This window comes from Mustela putorius, unplaced genomic scaffold, assembly GCF_011764305.1.
Source record: "Mustela putorius furo isolate JIRA1106 unplaced genomic scaffold, ASM1176430v1.1 tig00004007_pilon_pilon_pilon, whole genome shotgun sequence".
NCBI classification, from domain to species: domain Eukaryota; kingdom Metazoa; phylum Chordata; class Mammalia; order Carnivora; family Mustelidae; genus Mustela; species Mustela putorius.
Window position 1 is genome coordinate 12,215,024 of NW_025422145.1, and position 18,236 is coordinate 12,233,259.

The 18,236-nt window shown below is 51.7% G+C and overlaps 1 protein-coding gene across 2 annotated transcripts in view; it reads left to right on the plus strand.

The window, feature by feature from the left end:
- Positions 1 to 2,572: 2,572 nt before the first annotated feature.
- SRL (sarcalumenin) overlaps positions 2,573 to 18,236 on the plus strand; it is a 44,314-nt gene continuing 28,650 nt past the window's right edge. Inside the window, exon 1 of one of the 2 annotated variants that reach the window (XM_013055040.2) lies at positions 2,573 to 2,729. Coding sequence is in view for 1 of the 2 variants with exons in the window: in XM_004750533.3 (XP_004750590.1) it covers positions 10,012 to 10,072 (61 nt within the window). In the remaining variant the exon portion in view is untranslated. Of the gene's footprint in view, positions 2,730 to 9,815; positions 10,073 to 18,236 lie in introns of those variants that run through there. The other variant, XM_004750533.3, reaches the window with a different exon arrangement.

Sequence of the window (18,236 nt, forward strand, 5' to 3'; positions counted from 1 at the left end):
GGTCCTGTGTCTTCTGGGTGTGTGTTGTCCTGAGGAGCTGGGGAAGGCTCCTGGAGTAGAGTATGGGGTGTTCTTGGGGCCCCCCGGAGGGGACTGGGTGTGCCTGAGTGTGATGACTTCCCTCAGCTTGTGTTGCAATGAGCAGTCAGGGTTCCAGACTCCAGGGTTCCCAGGATTACTCCCTCAATCGTGCAGAGACGGGAGATGGTGTTGGGAGTGGGAGGAGTGTCTCCCAACTCCTTGGTGGGAGGCAAGGAGAGAATGAACCACCAAGAAACAGGTTCCTAGGTCTTAGAGAAAGGACACAGGATGTTCAGGGGTCCTGGTTGTCCCTGGGCTTTGCCACTTCCTCATCTTGTGTAACCTCCCTGAACCTCAGTCTCCCCAGCTACAGAAGGGAAGGGAGTGTTACCTCCTGGTGTGGTGTTAAAGAGAGCAGGTCCTGGAGTCTGTCTGCCGGCAGCCAGTTCCTTCTTGGGGGAGCCCGTTGATCTCTGAGCCTCAGTTTCATCATCATCTGAAGCTGGAAGTCAGTGGGCAAGGGAAGTTTGCCTTATTGGTTAGGGTGGTGGACCTTAAAGTCTCTTAATCCTCTGTGCCCAGAGAGAGCTTTACAGACTGCTCCCCTTGGGGTGCCTGGGTGGTACAGTCGGTTGAGCAGTTGAGTGTCTGACTCTGTGTTTTGCCTCAGTTAGTAATCTCAGGGTCATGAGATCGAGCCTTGCATTGGGCTCTACGCACAGTGTGGCATCTGCTTAGGACTCTTTCTCCCTCTACCTGCCCCCCCCCCCAATGTGCTCTCTTCTCTCTCTCAAATAGGTAAATAAATTAAAAACAAAAAAACCCAGATCACAAAAAAACACCAAAAAACCCCTCAAGTGTTCCCCTTTTTCTGCTTTTTGTCATGTGTGCATTGTGACAGGTACATGGGCACTGAGGCCAGAGAGGAATAACCACTTCACATCTCACCCCACAGTGAATGCCTCTAGACACCAGCTTGTTGAATGGAAAGGGAGGCAGGAGCCTGAACTTTTTTTTAAAGAACTTTTAATGTTTCTTTTTTTTTTTTTTTAAAGATTTTATTTATGTATTTGAGAGAGAGAGAGAGAATGAGAGAGAGAAATAGAGAGAGCATGAGAAGGGGAAGGGTCAGAGGGAGAAGCAGACTCCCCGCCGAGTACGGAGCCCGATGCGGGACTCGATCCTAGGACTCCAGGATCATGACCTGAGCTGAAGGCAGTCGCCCAACCAACTGAGCCACTCAGGTGCCCCAAACTTTTAATGTTTTTAGGTGAAATTCACATAAGTTAAAATTAAGTATTTTATTTTAAAGATTTTATCTATTTGACAGAGATCACAAGTAGGCAGAGAGGCAGGCAGAGAGAGGGGGAAGCAGGCTCCCCACCGAGCAGAGAGCCTGATGTGGAGCTCCATCCCAGGACCCTGAGATCATGACCTGAGCTGAAGGCAGAGGCTTTAACCCACTGAACCACCTAGGCGCCCCAAATTAAGTATTTTAAAGTGAACAATTCACTTTATAGTGAATGAATATAGTATATTCATTGTTGGGTAACCGACACCTCTATCCATTTCCAAAACCTTTCGATCACTTCTAAATGAACTCTTTACCTCCTTCAGTCTCTCCCCACTCCTCTCTCCTCCCAGCCCTTGGCAACCACCAATCTGCTTTCTGTTGGAGTTTTTAAAGATGAATGTGTTCTAGAATTTTAAAAATGAAAGTGTGTAGCTTACTTTTGCTAAAAGTCACACCTTTTAGTTTTTGGTTCTATGAGTTTTAACAAATGTGTAGAGTTGTGTTAACTATCACTACAGTCCTCAGTCCTCATCCTCATTGTTCCCACTGTCCCTTTGTAGTCCAGATCCTGGCAACCACACTGATCTGTTCTATAGTTTTGCCTTTTCCAAAATGTCGTATAAATGGAATCATGCAATGTCTAGCCTCTTTACTCTAGCTAGCTTCTTTCACTTAGCGTTATAGCAAATGTTCCTTTTTTGGGTCTATACCGATGAATTTACTTAGTTACATTAAAAGGCGTGTCTGAGGGGAGGGGCTTACCTAGGATCTGGGTGGGGACGCCCCTTCCCAAGGACCAAGGAGCTACCCTTTCAAAAGAGCCAGGTGCAAAGCGCTTGGGACAGGTTCCATGCAGCTCCTCAATGCAGAGCTCCTTCCATGCAGAGCCTCAATAGAGGGCGCTGTGGGCCCAGTGCGCCAGGCCCGGCGAGGGCGGAGGCTCCGCCTCTTTCCGGTGCTCGCGGGACTGTTCAGTTCCTATAGGCCAGAAGAGGAACTTGGGGGCGGGGCAGGAAAGTCCCCCTCCTCCGATCCTCTGGCGCGCCTGGCGACAGTAGGCGGTCTCCGCAGCAGGCAGCGGAAGTCAAGGGCGCGGAGGCGGCCCCGCCCTTTCCCGGACAGGGCCGCCCCGATCCCGCCCCCTCGGTGCGCATGCTCCTTGGCGCCTCAGGCGGCCTTGAGCGCGCTCCCGCCAGCCTGCACTCTTGGCCCCGCCCCTGTCCCCGCCCCCCGCGGTCTCTCACGCACGCCTCGCACGCAAACGCCGCAAACGTGCGGCTTCCGCGTGTTCCCCGCGCGGAGGCGCTCGCCTACTTCCTCACGCGCCTGAGGGGGCAAAGGACGCGCCCAGGTGTCAGTGCCGTAGCCGGCGAGAGTCTTAGTGGAAGGAACAGAGCCGCAGTGAAAGGAACAGGTGACGTTAATTTTAATGACATGTTTGATTTTTAAGCCACAGCATCCACAGTGTCATCTCAGAACAGGTGACGAATGTAAGAAACTATGAAGGAAATACCTCATTCTTTTCTTCCTGCCGCGTTTGGGAAGCTTGTCTGCCTTGGCCATGCCTATGTGGGGTCAGCAGCCACGCACGGGGCAGCGACAGGGTCCAGGGTCAGAAGCCACGAGAGGGACAGTGACAGGGGTCTAGGGTCAGCAGCCATGAGAGGGACAGTGACAGGGGTCCAGGGTCAGGAGCCATGAGAGGGACAGTGACAGGGGTCCAGGGTCAGGAGCCACGAGGGGACAGTGACAGGGTTCCAGGGTCAGCAGCCATGAGGGGGACAGTGACAGGGGTCTAGGGTTAGCAGCTACCTGTACAGTGGCCCCAGTCCAGATGACCACGCCACCTGGGGGCCAGGCCCAGTGGCCTGGAAGGCTATGGTGTCCTGCAGGCTTTGCGCAGGCTGGCCTGGGAGGAGGAATAAGTGGAGAAGATGTGGGAGTGGGATGGCATAGGACATCCAAGGCTGCTGAGAAGCTTGGACTTTATTTTTCCTGAAGGGTTGGGGGCCTAGGAGGGACAGGATCAAGGCAGTGTTCCCACAAAACCTCTTTACTGAGGTATCACATCATACACGCTCAGAAGAGGAGCATAGCTTAAGTGTTTAGCTCCATGAGTTTTCACAAACTCAATATACACCTGTGTACCCAGCACCCCACCAGGGCTTCAAGTGTGGTTTTTTTTTTTTTTAAGATTTTATTTATTTATTTGATAGAGATCACAAGTAGGCAGAGCAGCAGGCAGAGAGAAGGGGAAGCAGACTCCCTGCTGAGCAAAGAGCCCGAGGCGGGGCTTGATCCTAGGACCCTAGGATCATGACCTGAGCCTAAAGGCAGAGGCTTTAACCCACTGAGCCACCCAGGCGCCCCAAGTGGTTTATTTTTTTTAAAGCTTTACAAATTTTTGTGGAAACAACTAGGTGTCTAGGGAGGTACTGTGCACCCTTTACCCAGCCTCCCCAGTGTTATGGTCTTGCATACCTCAGGTCCAGACCAGAACCAGATCATTGTGCCCGGTGCAGCGCACCAGCCTTACTCAGTCACGTGTTACCAGTTTTATCTGCTTGGGTTTGGTATGGTTGTTGCTGGATCGTTTTACACCAGCCGAGTCGGAGTTGCTTTGCATCTTCACCGGCAGTCAGCATCATCAGACTATGCCTGCATCTCTTCAGCCTTTCTGGTGGGGGTGGAGTGAAATCTCACCACCATTTTCATTTCTGTCACCATGGACTAGTTTTGCCTATTTTAGATCATCCTACAAATCGTATAGTATTTATACTCTTACTGTCTGCCTTTCTGCCCAACACAATGTCTCTGAGTTGCATTTACAGTTTTCTGTGTATCAGCAGTTTATTCATTTTTTATGGCCAAGTATATTCCGTTGCATGAATACATACCACAGTGGATTTAGCCTTTCACCTAGCCATGGACGTTTGGGTTGCTTGTGACTTAAACAGCTATCATGAATATATTTTATTTTATTTTATTATTATTGTGTTTTTAAGTAGTCACCACATCCAGCATGGAGCCCAACATGGGGCTTAAACTCATGATCTGCGTTTAAGATCAAGAATAGGACACTTGGGGTGCCTGGGTAGCTCATTCGGTTAAGTGTCTGCCTCCGGCTTGGGTTGGATCCTGTCCTGGGAGGGTCTGGTCAGCGGGGAGCCTGCTTCTCCCTCTGCTGCTCCCCCTGCTTGTGGTCTCTCACCCTCTCTCTCTCTCTCTCTCTCTCAAATAAAGGAATAATTAAAAATATTTTTTAAAATGTAGGATGCTTAACTAAGCCACCCAGGTGCCCCTATCATGAATATATTTTAATAGATATTGTCACCCCAAATAAATTGTGCCAATTTCCCCTTCTACTGTCATGTGTGTGACGTGGTAAAGTGGCAGCGGAGGAGAAAATACATTCTGAACACGTATCATTGACCCTCTTTGGGTTCTTGGGGAGGGGACTGGGCATTATTGGTTCCTGGTGGCCTCTGTTGGGCTATTTTAAGGGTGTCTGTTGGGGATAAACCTCATGGAAATGTATGTCTGCTGATGTTCTCAAGGATCATTAAGTTACACTGTGTCCTTCTTATGAAGAAGATCCTTGGAAGAAATTCCTGTGGAGTCTCAGTATCAGAAGTCATTTCATTTCTCCCAAGCAGTTGGTTTGTTCTTATTTTAAGGACACTGTGAGTTGGCGAGTGATCAAGTTACACACATGTGAGGGCCTTACGTATGCAGTGCCATTCGTGTTTGTGTCAGCCTTACAAATGGCTCCTTTTTGTGTGCCGGCCTTGGTGTGGTTTTCTTGTACTCTAACTTTCAGTTCTTGCTTGCTTGTTAAACTTTATGAGTACTCGTGAGCCGTCTTCATGCTTTTCTGGCACAGGGTGGGTTCTCATAAATAAATGCCACATATGCGACTATTTGGGGCATCTTTGGCAGGGGAGGAGTCGGCCCCGCTCTGCGACATTTGAAGGGTTGTCTGGTGGAGGTGGGAGCCTTCCTGTGGCCTCAGCCTCCTTAGCAGTTGATGAGCTGGCTTTAGAATGGCTTCGGACAAGTATGTAAAGCACAGGGAAATCCTCTAGCTGTCTTTGGAGCTGGCTGGCCTGGCCATCTTTCACCTCAGACCTTGTTGGTTCTGGCTTCATCCTGTCCCACCCGAGCCCTTCCGATTGTCCCTTCTTTATCTAGTTGCCTCTGTGCTTTCCTGGATGGCACTGTACTGTGGCATTTGCCTTTATCATTCTCTCTGAAGTTCTGCTTGCCCTCTCTTGGCCCTGCAGGTCCTGGGCTAGGTGTAGAGCCAGTACCACCCCGTGTCCTGGTCCTCTCTCTTCTGTGGCCCCACTGAGTTGCAAGTTTCTGGTGTTGATGGACAGGAGCGCATGCTGACCAAGAGGAGGGTAGGACTGCGGGGTGCAGGGCCTCCATGCGGCAGCTGTAGAAAGGAATGTCCTCCCTAAACCCACTGTCCCCCCCACCACACCCCTGGTGTTGAAAAGGAGCGAGGAGTGACAGCTGCAGAGTTTCCTGAATTAGGGGGCCTAAGTCACAGTCTCCCCACCCCACCCCCAGGGTGCAGCCTGTTCTGGTGGACAGCCTCTGGATCCAGTTAAAGAGGAAGCAGGGGGGCGCCTGGGTGGCTCAGTGGGTTGAGCCGCTGCCTTCAGCTCAGGTCATGATCTCAGAGTCCTGGGATCGAGTCCCGCATCTGGCTCTCTGCTCAGCGGAGAGCCTGCTTCCCTCTCTCTCTCTGCCTGCCTCTCCATCTACTTGTGATTTCTCTCTGTCAAATAAATAAATAAAAAATCTTAAAAAAAAAAAACATAAAGAGGAAGCAGGAACATGACTAGAGAAGGCTCCATGTGCTTCATGGGTATCAGAAATGAGCACGTCTGTCTCCCATTGCCTTCCTCCCTGTGGTAGATAAAGAGGATGGTCAGAAAACTTGAAGAGAGAATTGATGAAAATCCATTTTTTTGCTACCCTATGGGGAGCAGGAGGTGTTGGTGGGGTTGGGCAGGCACTGGGGGTTGGTGGGGGGCTGCTGCTTTGTGATCAGGGGAGAGGCCTTCTCATTCTCTGGGGGATCCGGGAGGGATCCTGTGGCAAGATGAGGTGGCAGGTGGGCATGTGACCCTGGAGCACGTTGGCCTCATGTGGGAGGCCCTCCAGGTGCCCCAGAATTTCATTTTTTATAGCTAAATAATATCCCATTGTATGGATAGGCCACACTTGGTTCCTCCGCTCATCTTCTCTTGGGCACGTGGATTGTTTCCATCTTCTGGCTCTTGTTAATTGTGCTGCTATGGATATGTCTGTGCAGGGACCTGTTTGAGCCCTGATGGGGCATTTTTTTTTTTTTTTTCTTTTAGAGATTTACTTATTGGGGCCCCTGAGTAGCTCAGTTGGTTAAGCATCTACCTTTAACTCGGGTCATGATCCCAGGGTCATGGGATTGAGCCCTGTGTCAGGCTCCCTGCTCAGCGAGGAGCCTGCTTCTCTCTCACCCTCTGCCGCTCTCCCTGCTTCTGTTCCCTCTATATCTCTCAAATAAATAAATAACATCTTTCAAAAAAAATTTGTTTATTTTAGAGAGAATATGGGGGGAGGGACAGAGGGAAAGAGAGAGGGAGAATCCTATGCAGACTCTCCACTGAGCGCAGAGTCCCATGCAGGGCTCCATCCCACAACCCTGAGATCATGACCTGAGTGGAAACTAAGAGTCAGACGCTCAACTGATTGAGCCACCCAGGAATCCATCCCAAAATAACTTTTTTTTTTTAAAGATTTTATTTATTTATTTGACAGACAGAGATTACAAGTAGGCAGAGAGGCAGGCAGAGAAAGAGGAGGAAGCAGGCTCCCTGCAGAGCAGAGTGCCTGATGCGGGCCTCGATCCCAGGACCCTGGGATCATGACCTGAGCTGAAGGCAGAGGCTTTAACCCACTGAGCCACCCAGGTGCCCCCACCCCAAAACAACTTTTAAAAAGAAGATCGAAGTTGGGGGATTCACATTACATGATTTCAAGACTGATTAGGAAATCACAGTGGAAGGACACAGACCAATAGAAAGAATACAGTTCAGAAGTAGCTTTACACACATACGGTCAATTGATTTTTTTTTTTTTTAAGATTTTATTTTATTTATTTGACAGAGAGAGATCACAGCAGGCAGAGAGGCGGGCAGAGAGAGGGGAAGGGAAGGAAGCAGGCCCCTGCTGAGCAGAGAGCCCGATGCGGGACTCGATCCCAGGACCCTGAGATCATGACCTGAGCCGAAGGCAGCGGCTTAATCCACTGAGCCACCCAGGCGCCCCTATGGTCAACTGATTTTTAATAAAAGTTGCAAAGGCAGTTTGAGTGGAAGGACAGTGTCTTCAACAAATGCTGCTGGTACAACTGCATATCCACATGTAGAAATCTAAACTTTGATTTATACCTTGCAACATATTAAAAATTACACAAAATGGATCATAGATCTAAGTGTAAAACCTAAAATTATTACACTGCTAGGAGAAAATAGGAAAACATCTTGGGCGTCTTGGGTTAGGTGAAGAGTTCTTTGGATTTGATAAAAATTATGAACTTGTGCTCTTTGAAAGACACTATAGTACATGAACACAAGCCACCGATGGTGAGAATATTTACAAATTACAATATCTGAGGAAGGGCTTGTATTCAGTGTATATAAAAAAACTATCAACACTGAAAAGGAAACAACCCTTTTAAAAAGTAGGTGAAGAGTTGAACAAGCACTTCACCAAAGACATGAAAGAAGTGGGCAACCAATACACACATGGAAATGTGCTTAATATCCCTAGCCATCAGGAAAACACAGACTGAAGCTACAATACGATACCACAACACGTCTACAAGGATTGGCAGGGATGTGGAGGGACTGGTGGCAGGAATGTAAAAAGGCACCAACATCTTAGAAAAAAATTAAGCAGGGGCGCCTGGGTAGCTCAGTGGGTTAAAACCTCTGCCTTTGGCTCGGTCATGATCCCAGGGTCTTGGGATCGAGGCCCGCATCAGGCTCTCTGCTCAGCATGGAGCCTATTCCACCATCACCCCGGCCTGTCTCTCTGCCTGCTTGTCATCTCTGTCTATGTGATCTTGTGATCTTCCCTATGAGAAGGGAAAGTGAACGTGTAGAAGTTACATCATGTACGAATGTTCACAGCAGCTTGTTTGGTAGTTGCCCAAACTTGGAGACAACCCAAATGTCCTCTCAAGAGGAGAATGAATAGCAAATTGTGGTCAGCCCATACAGTGGAATACTATTGCAAAAAAAAAAAAAAAAAAGAAGAAGAAATTGAATTATCAATACGTAACTGCAGTGGCAATTGGTCTCAAAATAATTATGGTGAGTGAAAGAAACCAGTTAACACCCTCGATAAGATTCAATTTGTTTTCAGATCTAGGAAATGCATAATAAGGTGTAGGGACAGAAAGCAGCTCCCTGGTGGTCGGTGGGGAAGGGGGTGGTTGGAGGGAACGAGGAAGGGACATGAGGAAAATTTGGGAGTGAGGAATCAGTTTGTTATTTATTTTATTTTTATTTATTTATTTTTTTAAAGATTTTATTTATTTATTTGACAGAGAGAGAGATCACAGGTAGGCAGAGAGGCAGGCAGAGAGAGAGGAGGAAGCAGGCTCCCCACCATCAGAGAGCCTGATGCGGGGCTTGATCCCAGGATCCTGGGATCATGATCTGAGCGGAAGGCAGAGGCTTTAACCCTCTGAGCCACCCAGGCGCCCCCAGTTTGTTATTTTAATCGTGTTTCTACATGTACGTCAAAATGTATCAGATGTGAATAGTGTTCTGTACTGCATGTGGATTATACTTCAGTAAGGCTGTGTTCAATGTAAAGCCCACAGAAGAATGGCCAATTGACTTCAGCCCCTTTTGTCAATGGCCAGCTGCTACCCTCACAGTGATGCCTTCCCCCCAGCCCGACCAACCAGTGTCTGCTGTCACTCAGCTTCACAGAACTGGTTCTTAGGGGCCTTCACATGCTCTTGGGAAAATTACATCAAATAGCATATTGCAGACATGATGGAAGGTTCTGGAGCCCCCTGTTACTGGAAATGGATCTCTGTCCATTGGCTTACATCACAGCAGGGTACACATCTCCTAGGTCCCCCTTTTTCGGTCCTGTCAGCATTCTATATCTATCCACTAACCTCAGAGGTCAGATATTGCAGGTTTCTTTTAACCGGCCATTGTGGCTTCACCTTCCTGACCTTTGGGGAGAGGCCAAGACCTCAGTCGGTGGCTATCACATAGGTTCCTTTGTTCACAAAACTGAGGCATACTGAAGGTCACTGACTTGTCCCAGACTTCAGAACAAGTTAGCTCAGATACTGCAAAGACTTGAGTTCCCAGCCCCCAGACCTAACCCAAGGGATGCCTCACGTTTTCTCTACCACCTCTCCCCTGTGACCTGTGTCACATGACCCCAAGGCTGCTGGGGGGAGAGAATCCGGCCTGGGCAGTGCCTTCCGGGGCCTGGCAGCTGGCAGGGCAGTGGCAGAGCGAGCCTCCGTGCAGCCTGTCAGGGTCTGCTCTGCTTCCCCATCACGTCCACCCAGTTGCCCTAGTGACTGTGTGACCCTTCTCCTCCACCCTGCGCCGCCACCAGCCCTATAAATAGAGGCGAGGAGCAGCTGGGCTCTCTTGGCAGTCACCATGAGGACGCTGGTCCTGCTCTGCTGCTTTGTGGCCTCGCTCCTGCTCCCAGGACAAACAGGTATGACCCTAACTCCTGTCAGCCAGGCCAGACGGTGACCCCCATGTACCCCGAGGTTTTATGTTTACCTTGGGGGGCGAAGGGACGAGAGAGGCTTGAGTGATAGATGGGGGATGAGGCCTCTGAGATTCCTGGGGTTGATGGCAAACCTTTACTCCTGGCTGGTTTCACCATCGTCTCCATTCCCTTTTCCCTGGGTCCCCGGAAGAAACTGGGTACAGAGACCCCAAGTGCAGTCGGGGCCTTGTGGGGAGGCCAGAGGAAGTAGGAGCCGTGAACTGAGCAGTGCAGGCAGGTGTGAGGCCTGAGCCAAGGGCTGGGAGCCAGAGGGTAGGTCTGACCAGTGGATGGTGGGGAAGAAGACCCCAAAAGTTAAGACTAGAGGACTCCCCTAGATGAACAGAAGAGCCCAGTCCTGGAGCTAGAGGGGCTCTGGAGGTCTGAGTCGTGTTGACCCTCCCACCTGGTGGAGATTAGGCAAGGGGCTGGCTTTGCATGATTGAGGACTGGGTGCATAGGACAGAATTGGGGGTTGTCTGGGGACCGGTGGGAAAGAGGAGTGGTCAGTTTGGTACAGGATTGAAGATGGAGTTGGGGCTTGGGTACGGAGTTCAGGAGAGGAGCAGGATACTCCAGAGTATCCCTGACCTAGGCCGGGGGAAGAGGACTGGGGGACTGTGCGAATGGTTTTTCCTTTGGGATCTGAGCGCTTTGTGTGTGAGGGGGAGGCTCAGGTTACAGCATGGGGGTTATTTATAGGCATGGAGGGGACACCAGAGGGTTTGCCACCTCTCTCTTCCTGAGACTCCTGGGGCTGGGTCCCCCTTGGGGATGCTTCAGGGGTGATCTGGGGTGCCTGCAGGAATCTGGGTCTCCCGCTTCGCCTTGCTATGAGTTGGCAGTCCTCAGACGTACAGGGGACCATGGGGTCCAGAGCTGCAGCCTCTCCAACTTTTGAGGTTCTGTTTGTTGAGGTCTCAGCCCCCGCCGCTCAAGCAAGTGGCAGGCAGAAGCAGATGATGTTCCCTTTGACGGGTTAGGGACCGAGGTGGGGGGCTCTGGCCTTGCATGTGCCGCTGGGCCCTGCCCTTGGCTGCCCTTGAGTTAATTTGGGCCTTGCAGGGCTGCTGTGGCTGGAGTGGTGAGGATTCCAAAGGGCTGTCAGGTGGCTAAGTATGGAAACAGCAGTGTAATTGGATCCTGAGCCCCAAGCCACTGCTGTCCGCTCCCCTTCATAGCCCCTGCCCTGCTCCGCCCAGCCCCAGCTGCCACCTCGCCTCGCTTCCACACAGCAGGCTCAGGGACTTCTAGCCTTTTAGGGACATCCTTCATCTTTTATCCCAACGAGGGAACTGGACATCTGAAATGTTTTATGGGCCTCGCGGGAGGATCTTGCCATGGATCATGGGGAGAAGAGGCAGGCAGGCACTTTGTGCGAAGATCCTGTCTGCACATGCGCTTTGCTTCCTGGACTCTGCAGTGTGGCCCTGGCCTGGCTTCCAGGGGGACCTTGCTCACCACATGCAGGGTTCCTTCTCGCCTCACTCCCACTCTTCACTTGCGCTGTGGGTTCTTCCATGGGGATTGATTTTATCACTGCTCCAGTTGTAGGTTACCCTGAAGGATTTTCTTTCCTGCACCTGCTGGGAGGTTCCAACCATAAGTGTGCCTTCTCCCTGCCCATATAATGACAGTCCTTCCTACTGGTTGATTTCCCCCTAGAATTGTGCCACTAAGTAAATGCCACCTTGCCCAAAGGCAGCAGCTCTGCTCCTGAACTTCCCACCCTACCCACCCCCTCTTCCCACCCTACCCCTCTCTGCATGGCTTCCTTTTTTTCCTGCTTCCTGGGACTGAAGCCACCCTTCCTTCTTTGTCCCCATGTTGCTTCTGTGGTCTTCTGGACCATGGCAGCTTCTTCTTGTTCCCAAGCAAGGGACCAAGGGCTTCTCCTGATGCTAGGTACAGCTGGAGCTGCCAGAGCCCAATCACTAGGCACCTCCCAGGTCTCCACCCCCTCCTGATCCATGGCCCCCAGACATTTGTGACCACTGGGGTTCTCGTCTTTGTCTTGGGGACCTGGCCTGGTGACAGGCCTGCTCAAGGACAGGGGGAAAGCAGCCTTGAGTTGGTTTACTCTGTCCCCTCATTGTCAAAGTAAGAGCGAAAGCCAGAGGAATGAGAGATGCACACAAGGTTGGGCAGTGAATTATGGACAGGCATGTGCAGCCCAGGGCCATCTCCCCTAACCCTGGAGTTCCTGTCTTCCCCTCAGTGTCTCTCTCTGATGGCCGCCTAACTCCCTCTGCCTTTGGAGAGGCCACCTGTGAGGACCTTTCTTCCGGATGCTGTTGATCCTTTGACTCCTCTGAGAGTGGGGTGGGGTGGGGTAAGGAGTGGCCGGTGCTGAGAAGGCATTTGGGTTCCTGCTGTTGGTGTTTGTTAGGCTGGATTTGGGACGTCTTTGGTTCCTGCTGTCTCCTTGGTGTGGAGAGTGGGGCAGATAGGGATTCTAAGTCTGTTTATCCTTCTCCAGCCCAGCCCTGGTCTGCAGACTTGCACCCTGCCGTCCCAGTGGTGAGAAGCTGGTGCACACTGGGGCTGACCTGCCCCTCCATGACTGATGAGGGTCTGTCCGGAACCCCTTTGTGGCCCCTCCTAGCATGCCCCAGTCTGGTTATCTCCAGAAAGGTCTGTGTTTGTGTTCCCTCAACAGGGCAGCTCAGCTGCATGACCCACCATGGGGAGGGCTACCGAGAGCAGGTCATGAGCTCAGGGGTCTTAGGGACAGAGCAGAAGCCTTTGCAGCCCCCTCAGAAGCTGTGTCTCAAGCAGTTTTCCTGACTCTGCCTCAGTGTGGCTGGGGGAGCCCATAGGGAGCATCTGGTCTGCCACTTCCCACATCGTGTCTGCAACGCATTCACTGGGATTTGCCCATGGATGTGCCACCTTGCTTAGTGGCCCATGGAACTAGAGTGGGAAATGCTGATTTTGTCCCATGTCTGGGTGTGACAGTGAAAGTCAAATAGCTAGTTCAAGGCAGGGCCAGGCTAGATTCAGGTCTCCTTGCTCCCGCAGGAGGAGGTCAGATGAGGCCAGCCATATCCCTCTGGCCGTTTGGTGCTCATTTAAGTGTGGTGGGCTGGGAAGGAGCCTAATCACTAGGGCAGGGTCTAGGTGCTGTGCCTCCTGGCCTGGAACAAAGGTGTGGTCAGTACGGTTGGCTGGGGTAGGGTCTGCTACTGTGGGATGTTGGGCTTAGCTCTCTCCTGGACACCTTCCCTGCTCCAAATCCAAATCCAGACCCACTTGTGGCCCAAACCCTTGTATTTAAATATTGCCTGAGTGCAAAGCCTTTCATTCAAACACCTTTCCACATCTCACCATGTATTAATCATCCCAGATTTATGGCGTACCTCTGTTGTTTAGGTGTGGTACCGGGGGTATCCAGACAGGTGTTGTGTCCTTGGCATGCTTGCCACCAGTTTGGGAGATAGGGCGTCTCCCACCTTGTACCTGCACGAACACAAGCAGGACACATGTGAGTGTGGGGACAGAGGTAAAGGTAGAGTGACGTGGGGTGGAAGCGCCTGGGGAGATTAGTTTTGACTGGGTAGATCAGGAAATGTTTTATAGGTGATGGGGTATTTGAGATGGGCCTTAAAGAAAGTAGTATTCAGACGTGGAATAATGGAAGGAAGAGAATTCCACGTAAGGGACAGGCTGAGTGAACTTGCTGTCAGGAAATGTTGTGGCTCTGATGAGAACTGGACAGGGAAAAGTGTACGCAGAGTGAAGTGGGATCGTGGGAAAGCTTCTTGGAAGCCTGGGTCGGGCTAGCTGTGAAGAACCTTGCGTGCTTAGCCTCTGAGGGGGCTTTGTGCTGTGGGCGGTGGGCGACCACCAAAGGCTTGGGAAGCATCCCTCCAGCAGGTGTTTGTGGGGAGCGGTGGGTGAGGGAGGCTTGGAGGACCCTGTTGGAAATGCAGGTTAGAGGGCGTGAACTCCATGAGGGAGTGGAGGTGGAGAGGAGGGCAGACCCAGCAGATCGCTGGGGTGGAAATTTACTGGTCTCCTGCCAGAGGGAGCCTTCATGGGTCTGGCGTTAGTCACTGGAGGCGTGCTCTTGCCAGAGAGAGAGAGAGAGAGAGAGAGAGAGAGAAAAGAACAGATATTAAAAGTTCATTTGGGTCATTACAAATTTGGAGTGCCAAGGGATGGAGATACGGGATATTGGAGGAGTGAAGGTCAGGTCTGGAAGTCCAGAGATGAGATCCAGTCGGGTGAAGATGAGACTGTGAGGTCATGAAGGAAGCTCTTGCAGGGAGAGAAGAAGGGATTCAGGGATGGTCACCGGACAGTGCCAGATTGGGACAGTGGGAAGAGGAATATGAGTGGATTTCAGGAAGAGGGGAAGTGACCTGGGAAGAGATGGTGACCTGGAGGCCAAGGGAAGGGCGCATTCTGGAAGGGTGGTCGAAGGGATGGAATGCCACAGAGATACGGAGGAAGAGGTGTTGGTTTTGATATCTCCAAGGTTTCTGGCAGAGCTCGGGGGCCTTATGTGCATCTAGGGAGGGCACGGAAGTGACACATTTGGGCAGGGATAGAGGACACGTAGGAGTACATGGCTAGGGGGTTTGCAGAGGTAGCAAATTGCTTTCTCAACACTAGAAAGATTAAGTGTGTTTATGGGCCGATGGTGAGGGTCCTAAGAGAGAGAAGGACTGACGGACACAAGGTGGAGAGGAAGTGGCCAGAGTGTCAGACGTGGGGTGAGTGGGGCAGATCTTAGGGGACACATAACATGGCGTCCTGGGGGCCTCAGAGGGACATTGTACTTCCAAGGCAAACTCAGGAGCTGGGGTGCCAGCCAGAGAGCTCAACTAGGGGGTGGGGTTCGCAGGCTTCCCTAGGATTGCTGCAGAGGGCCTGGAGGGCCATGGGGTGGGGTAGGAGGGAAGGAACCAGACTGTGAGGTGGAAGGGGAGACTGGTTGCCCCACATTTCCTGGAATGGAACAGCAGGGCCAAGACTAGAGCCTGGTCTCAGATGCTGGAGAAAAAGCAGGCAGAGCCCAGAGATCGAGTCAACGATGAGCCAGCTGTTGTTGGCCCCTCGTAACCTTGTCCCCTTGAGCCAGTGCAAAGTCCACCCCCAAACTCCACCACCTAAGGTGTCCCCTGGGCCTGCAACAGGGACAGCTCTGTGTCTGAATTCCACAGGATCAGTGGGAGCTGGCTTGGAGGTTTGCAGTGAGTTCCCAGGATGACGCCTGGGTTCTCATTCTTCTTGTGCAACAGAGACAGGCCCAGGCTCAGGTTCCCTCTGGGGTGTTTTCCTGGCTGGGAGGCCTTTGCCACGCCCGTCAGCAGGGCTCATTTTGGGATCAGGGAAGTCCTGTTTGCTTTAGTTTCAGCCGCATCCCTCTCCAGCCCTGAAGGTGGTTTTGTTCCGAGTCAAGGTCCCAGGTAGGGACCTGTCCATGCTTGTCACTTCCTTATCCTCCCTCACAGAGGGCTCCTGAGCAGCCTTTCCTGAGTGGCCTGGTCTCAGGATTGGGGGCGTGGGCAGCAGAACAGGTTCCTGCCCCTGAAAGTGTGGAGCTGTTAGGAGGTCAGCCATTCATACCCCCAGCCATACCCTGCAACGGTCTCCTCTCCAGGGCTCTCAAGCTCCTGCCTATCTATGCAGAGAGGAGGCTGCCCAACGTTGCTCTGGGGTGGGTGTGCCTAGAGGCTGGATTTTGAAGGCCAGGAGACTATGGTGCCTTCAGGCAGCTCCTGCCTGCTGCCTCCATAGGAGCCTCTCTTCCCTGGGACCATGTCATCAGAGCCACATGAAAACATAGTCACTGCTGCTCCTTCCATTCCAAATCCTGGGGCCCAGAAGGATTTCAGGCGGAACACTGGCCTAGCTGAGGGTGGCTCCCCAGCTTCATTGCAAAGCTGTTATGCAATGAGAAAAGGCTTTTCTTCTTCCCTGCTTGTCTTTTACAACCTCGACAAGCACTGACCCTCTTGTTCTCTGTCCACTCCGAGTGCTACAGGGCACCCAGTGGGTGTGGGCTGTGTGGCTAGCCTCGGGGAGAAGGAGGGCCCAGTGTAGAGTCCTGGAGAAAGGGGAGATGAGGCCCTCCCTGGGGCGCGCACCCTGGGTTGGGAACAGAATGAATTTACGGTTAGAGGTGAGAAGCAGAGTGTGTGGTCAGCAAGTGATGTAAGAATGCAGCCAGCTTATGTCCCAGCAGTCACACTCCTGGGCATTCACTGGGAGAATACAAATGCACTAATTCAAAGGGGTACATGCTCCCTGATGTTCACAGCAGCATTATCTGCAGTAACCAAGGTATGGAAGCAGCCCACATGTCCGTCGACAGGTGAATTCATAAAGTAGTGTGTGTTTATATAGGAATATTCTTCAGCCATAATAAAAAATGAAATCTTGCCATTTGCAATGACATGGATGGAGCTAGGGAGTATAATGCTAACAAAATAGGTTAGCCAGAGGAAAACGGGTATCATATGATTTCACTCATATGTGGAATTAAAAAAAAAACAGAACAAATGAGCAAAGGGAAAAAATAAGAGAGAGACAAAGCAAGAGCAGACTCTTAACGCTACAGAATAAACCGATGATGACGGGAGGGAAGCAGTTTGTGTATGGGGGATGCTGAAGCAGGTGACGGGGATGAAGGAGCGCACCTGTCATGATGAGCACGGGTAACGAGTGCAAGTGTAGGGTCACTGGATTGTGTACGGGGAAGGAACAGAACACCATGTTAACTAAGTGCCATTAAAAGAATGAAAGAGATGTGGGGGAAACAGTGGCAACCGAGAGGAGGAACACATTGGAGAGACACAGGAAAGGGGTGCCAATAGGGGCCCTCCTCTGAAAAGCGAGCTTTCCAGCCCAAGGCCCTGGCTAGCCGCACTGTCCAGACAGGAACGGCCTTGTGTCTGCCCCCAGGAGCTGACTTCTATTTGGGGCTATGACATGCACAGTGAGAAAATTGAACTAACCTCCCCCTCCCCCAGTGGTTCTGGTTGGAGTTCAGAGAAGGGCTGGAAGGTCCGCCTCATGGAGGGATAGGGCTTCAGCTTCCCTGGGAGGAAGGGGACACTCAGTGTCAGTGCCAGTGCCGAGAGGAGAGGGGTTGTGTGTTTGTTGAACTTGCTCCCCTCTGCATCAGCAGTGCCTAGCATGGCACTTGGTTTGCTTGGTTTGTTCAAAGCGCTAAACAGTGTCCAATAAAAGAGCAGACGATTTGTATGGGCAGAGGAGGAAGGCGATCAGAACCTGGAGTGGGGACTCTCAAAGCATTGCATTGGCAGGGGCAGGAGGAGTCCAGCTCTGGCTCTGCTGTGGGGCTCCTGTTGGGGGAGATCAGACCACCCTGGTGGGTGAAGGGTCTGGAATGCTGAGCCAGGTGGCTCTCCCTGGGCCCTCAGCATACTCTAGCCCCTCCTCTTCTCCCTCCCAGATATTTTTGGGTCCATCCAGAGCAGGGAGTGCATTCTGAGCTCAAACAGGTGCAGACAAAGTCTGGCCTGGAGTTCTGGGCCTGCAGGAAGTGGGTTGTGTTGGGAACTCAGACCAGAATGAGGCCAGGGGAGAGCCCTGGTGTTTGGGAGCCCCCTCACCACTCCCTCCCCCTACGAGCTCACTGCCAAAACTGTGGCCCCTGGTCCTCTTCCAAGTGGCCATTCGGTTAGGACCTTGGCCAGCCCTGTTGTCCCCCACGGAATTTTCCCAAATGGCAATAGGTATAAATTTGATGAAGCCATTGCCATAGAAACTATGTCTCTGAGTGTACCTGGTCTTCCAGGTGCCTACTCTGTGCACCTATGCCCACCAGAGGGGCTTCTGGCTTCTGGGTCTCTTGTTTTTTCCTGCATTTCCTCCTATCCTTTATGTCAGCTGGTAGAAGAACACTTATTTCTCTGGTTTATCCCAGGAAGTCAGGACACCAGGAAGGGGTCTGGAAAGATTGGAGAAGCCCTTGCCATGGCCTGGGGAGCCCATCCTAGCCTCAGGAATGAGCCTGGGTACAGGTCGTGAGAGGGATAGAAGCCCAGGGGCAAATCCACCTTTCTCCTGACTTTTCCTGCCTCATTTCCTTCCTGAATTGATAGTTAGGCCAGCAGCCTCTTCACCTGGAGCC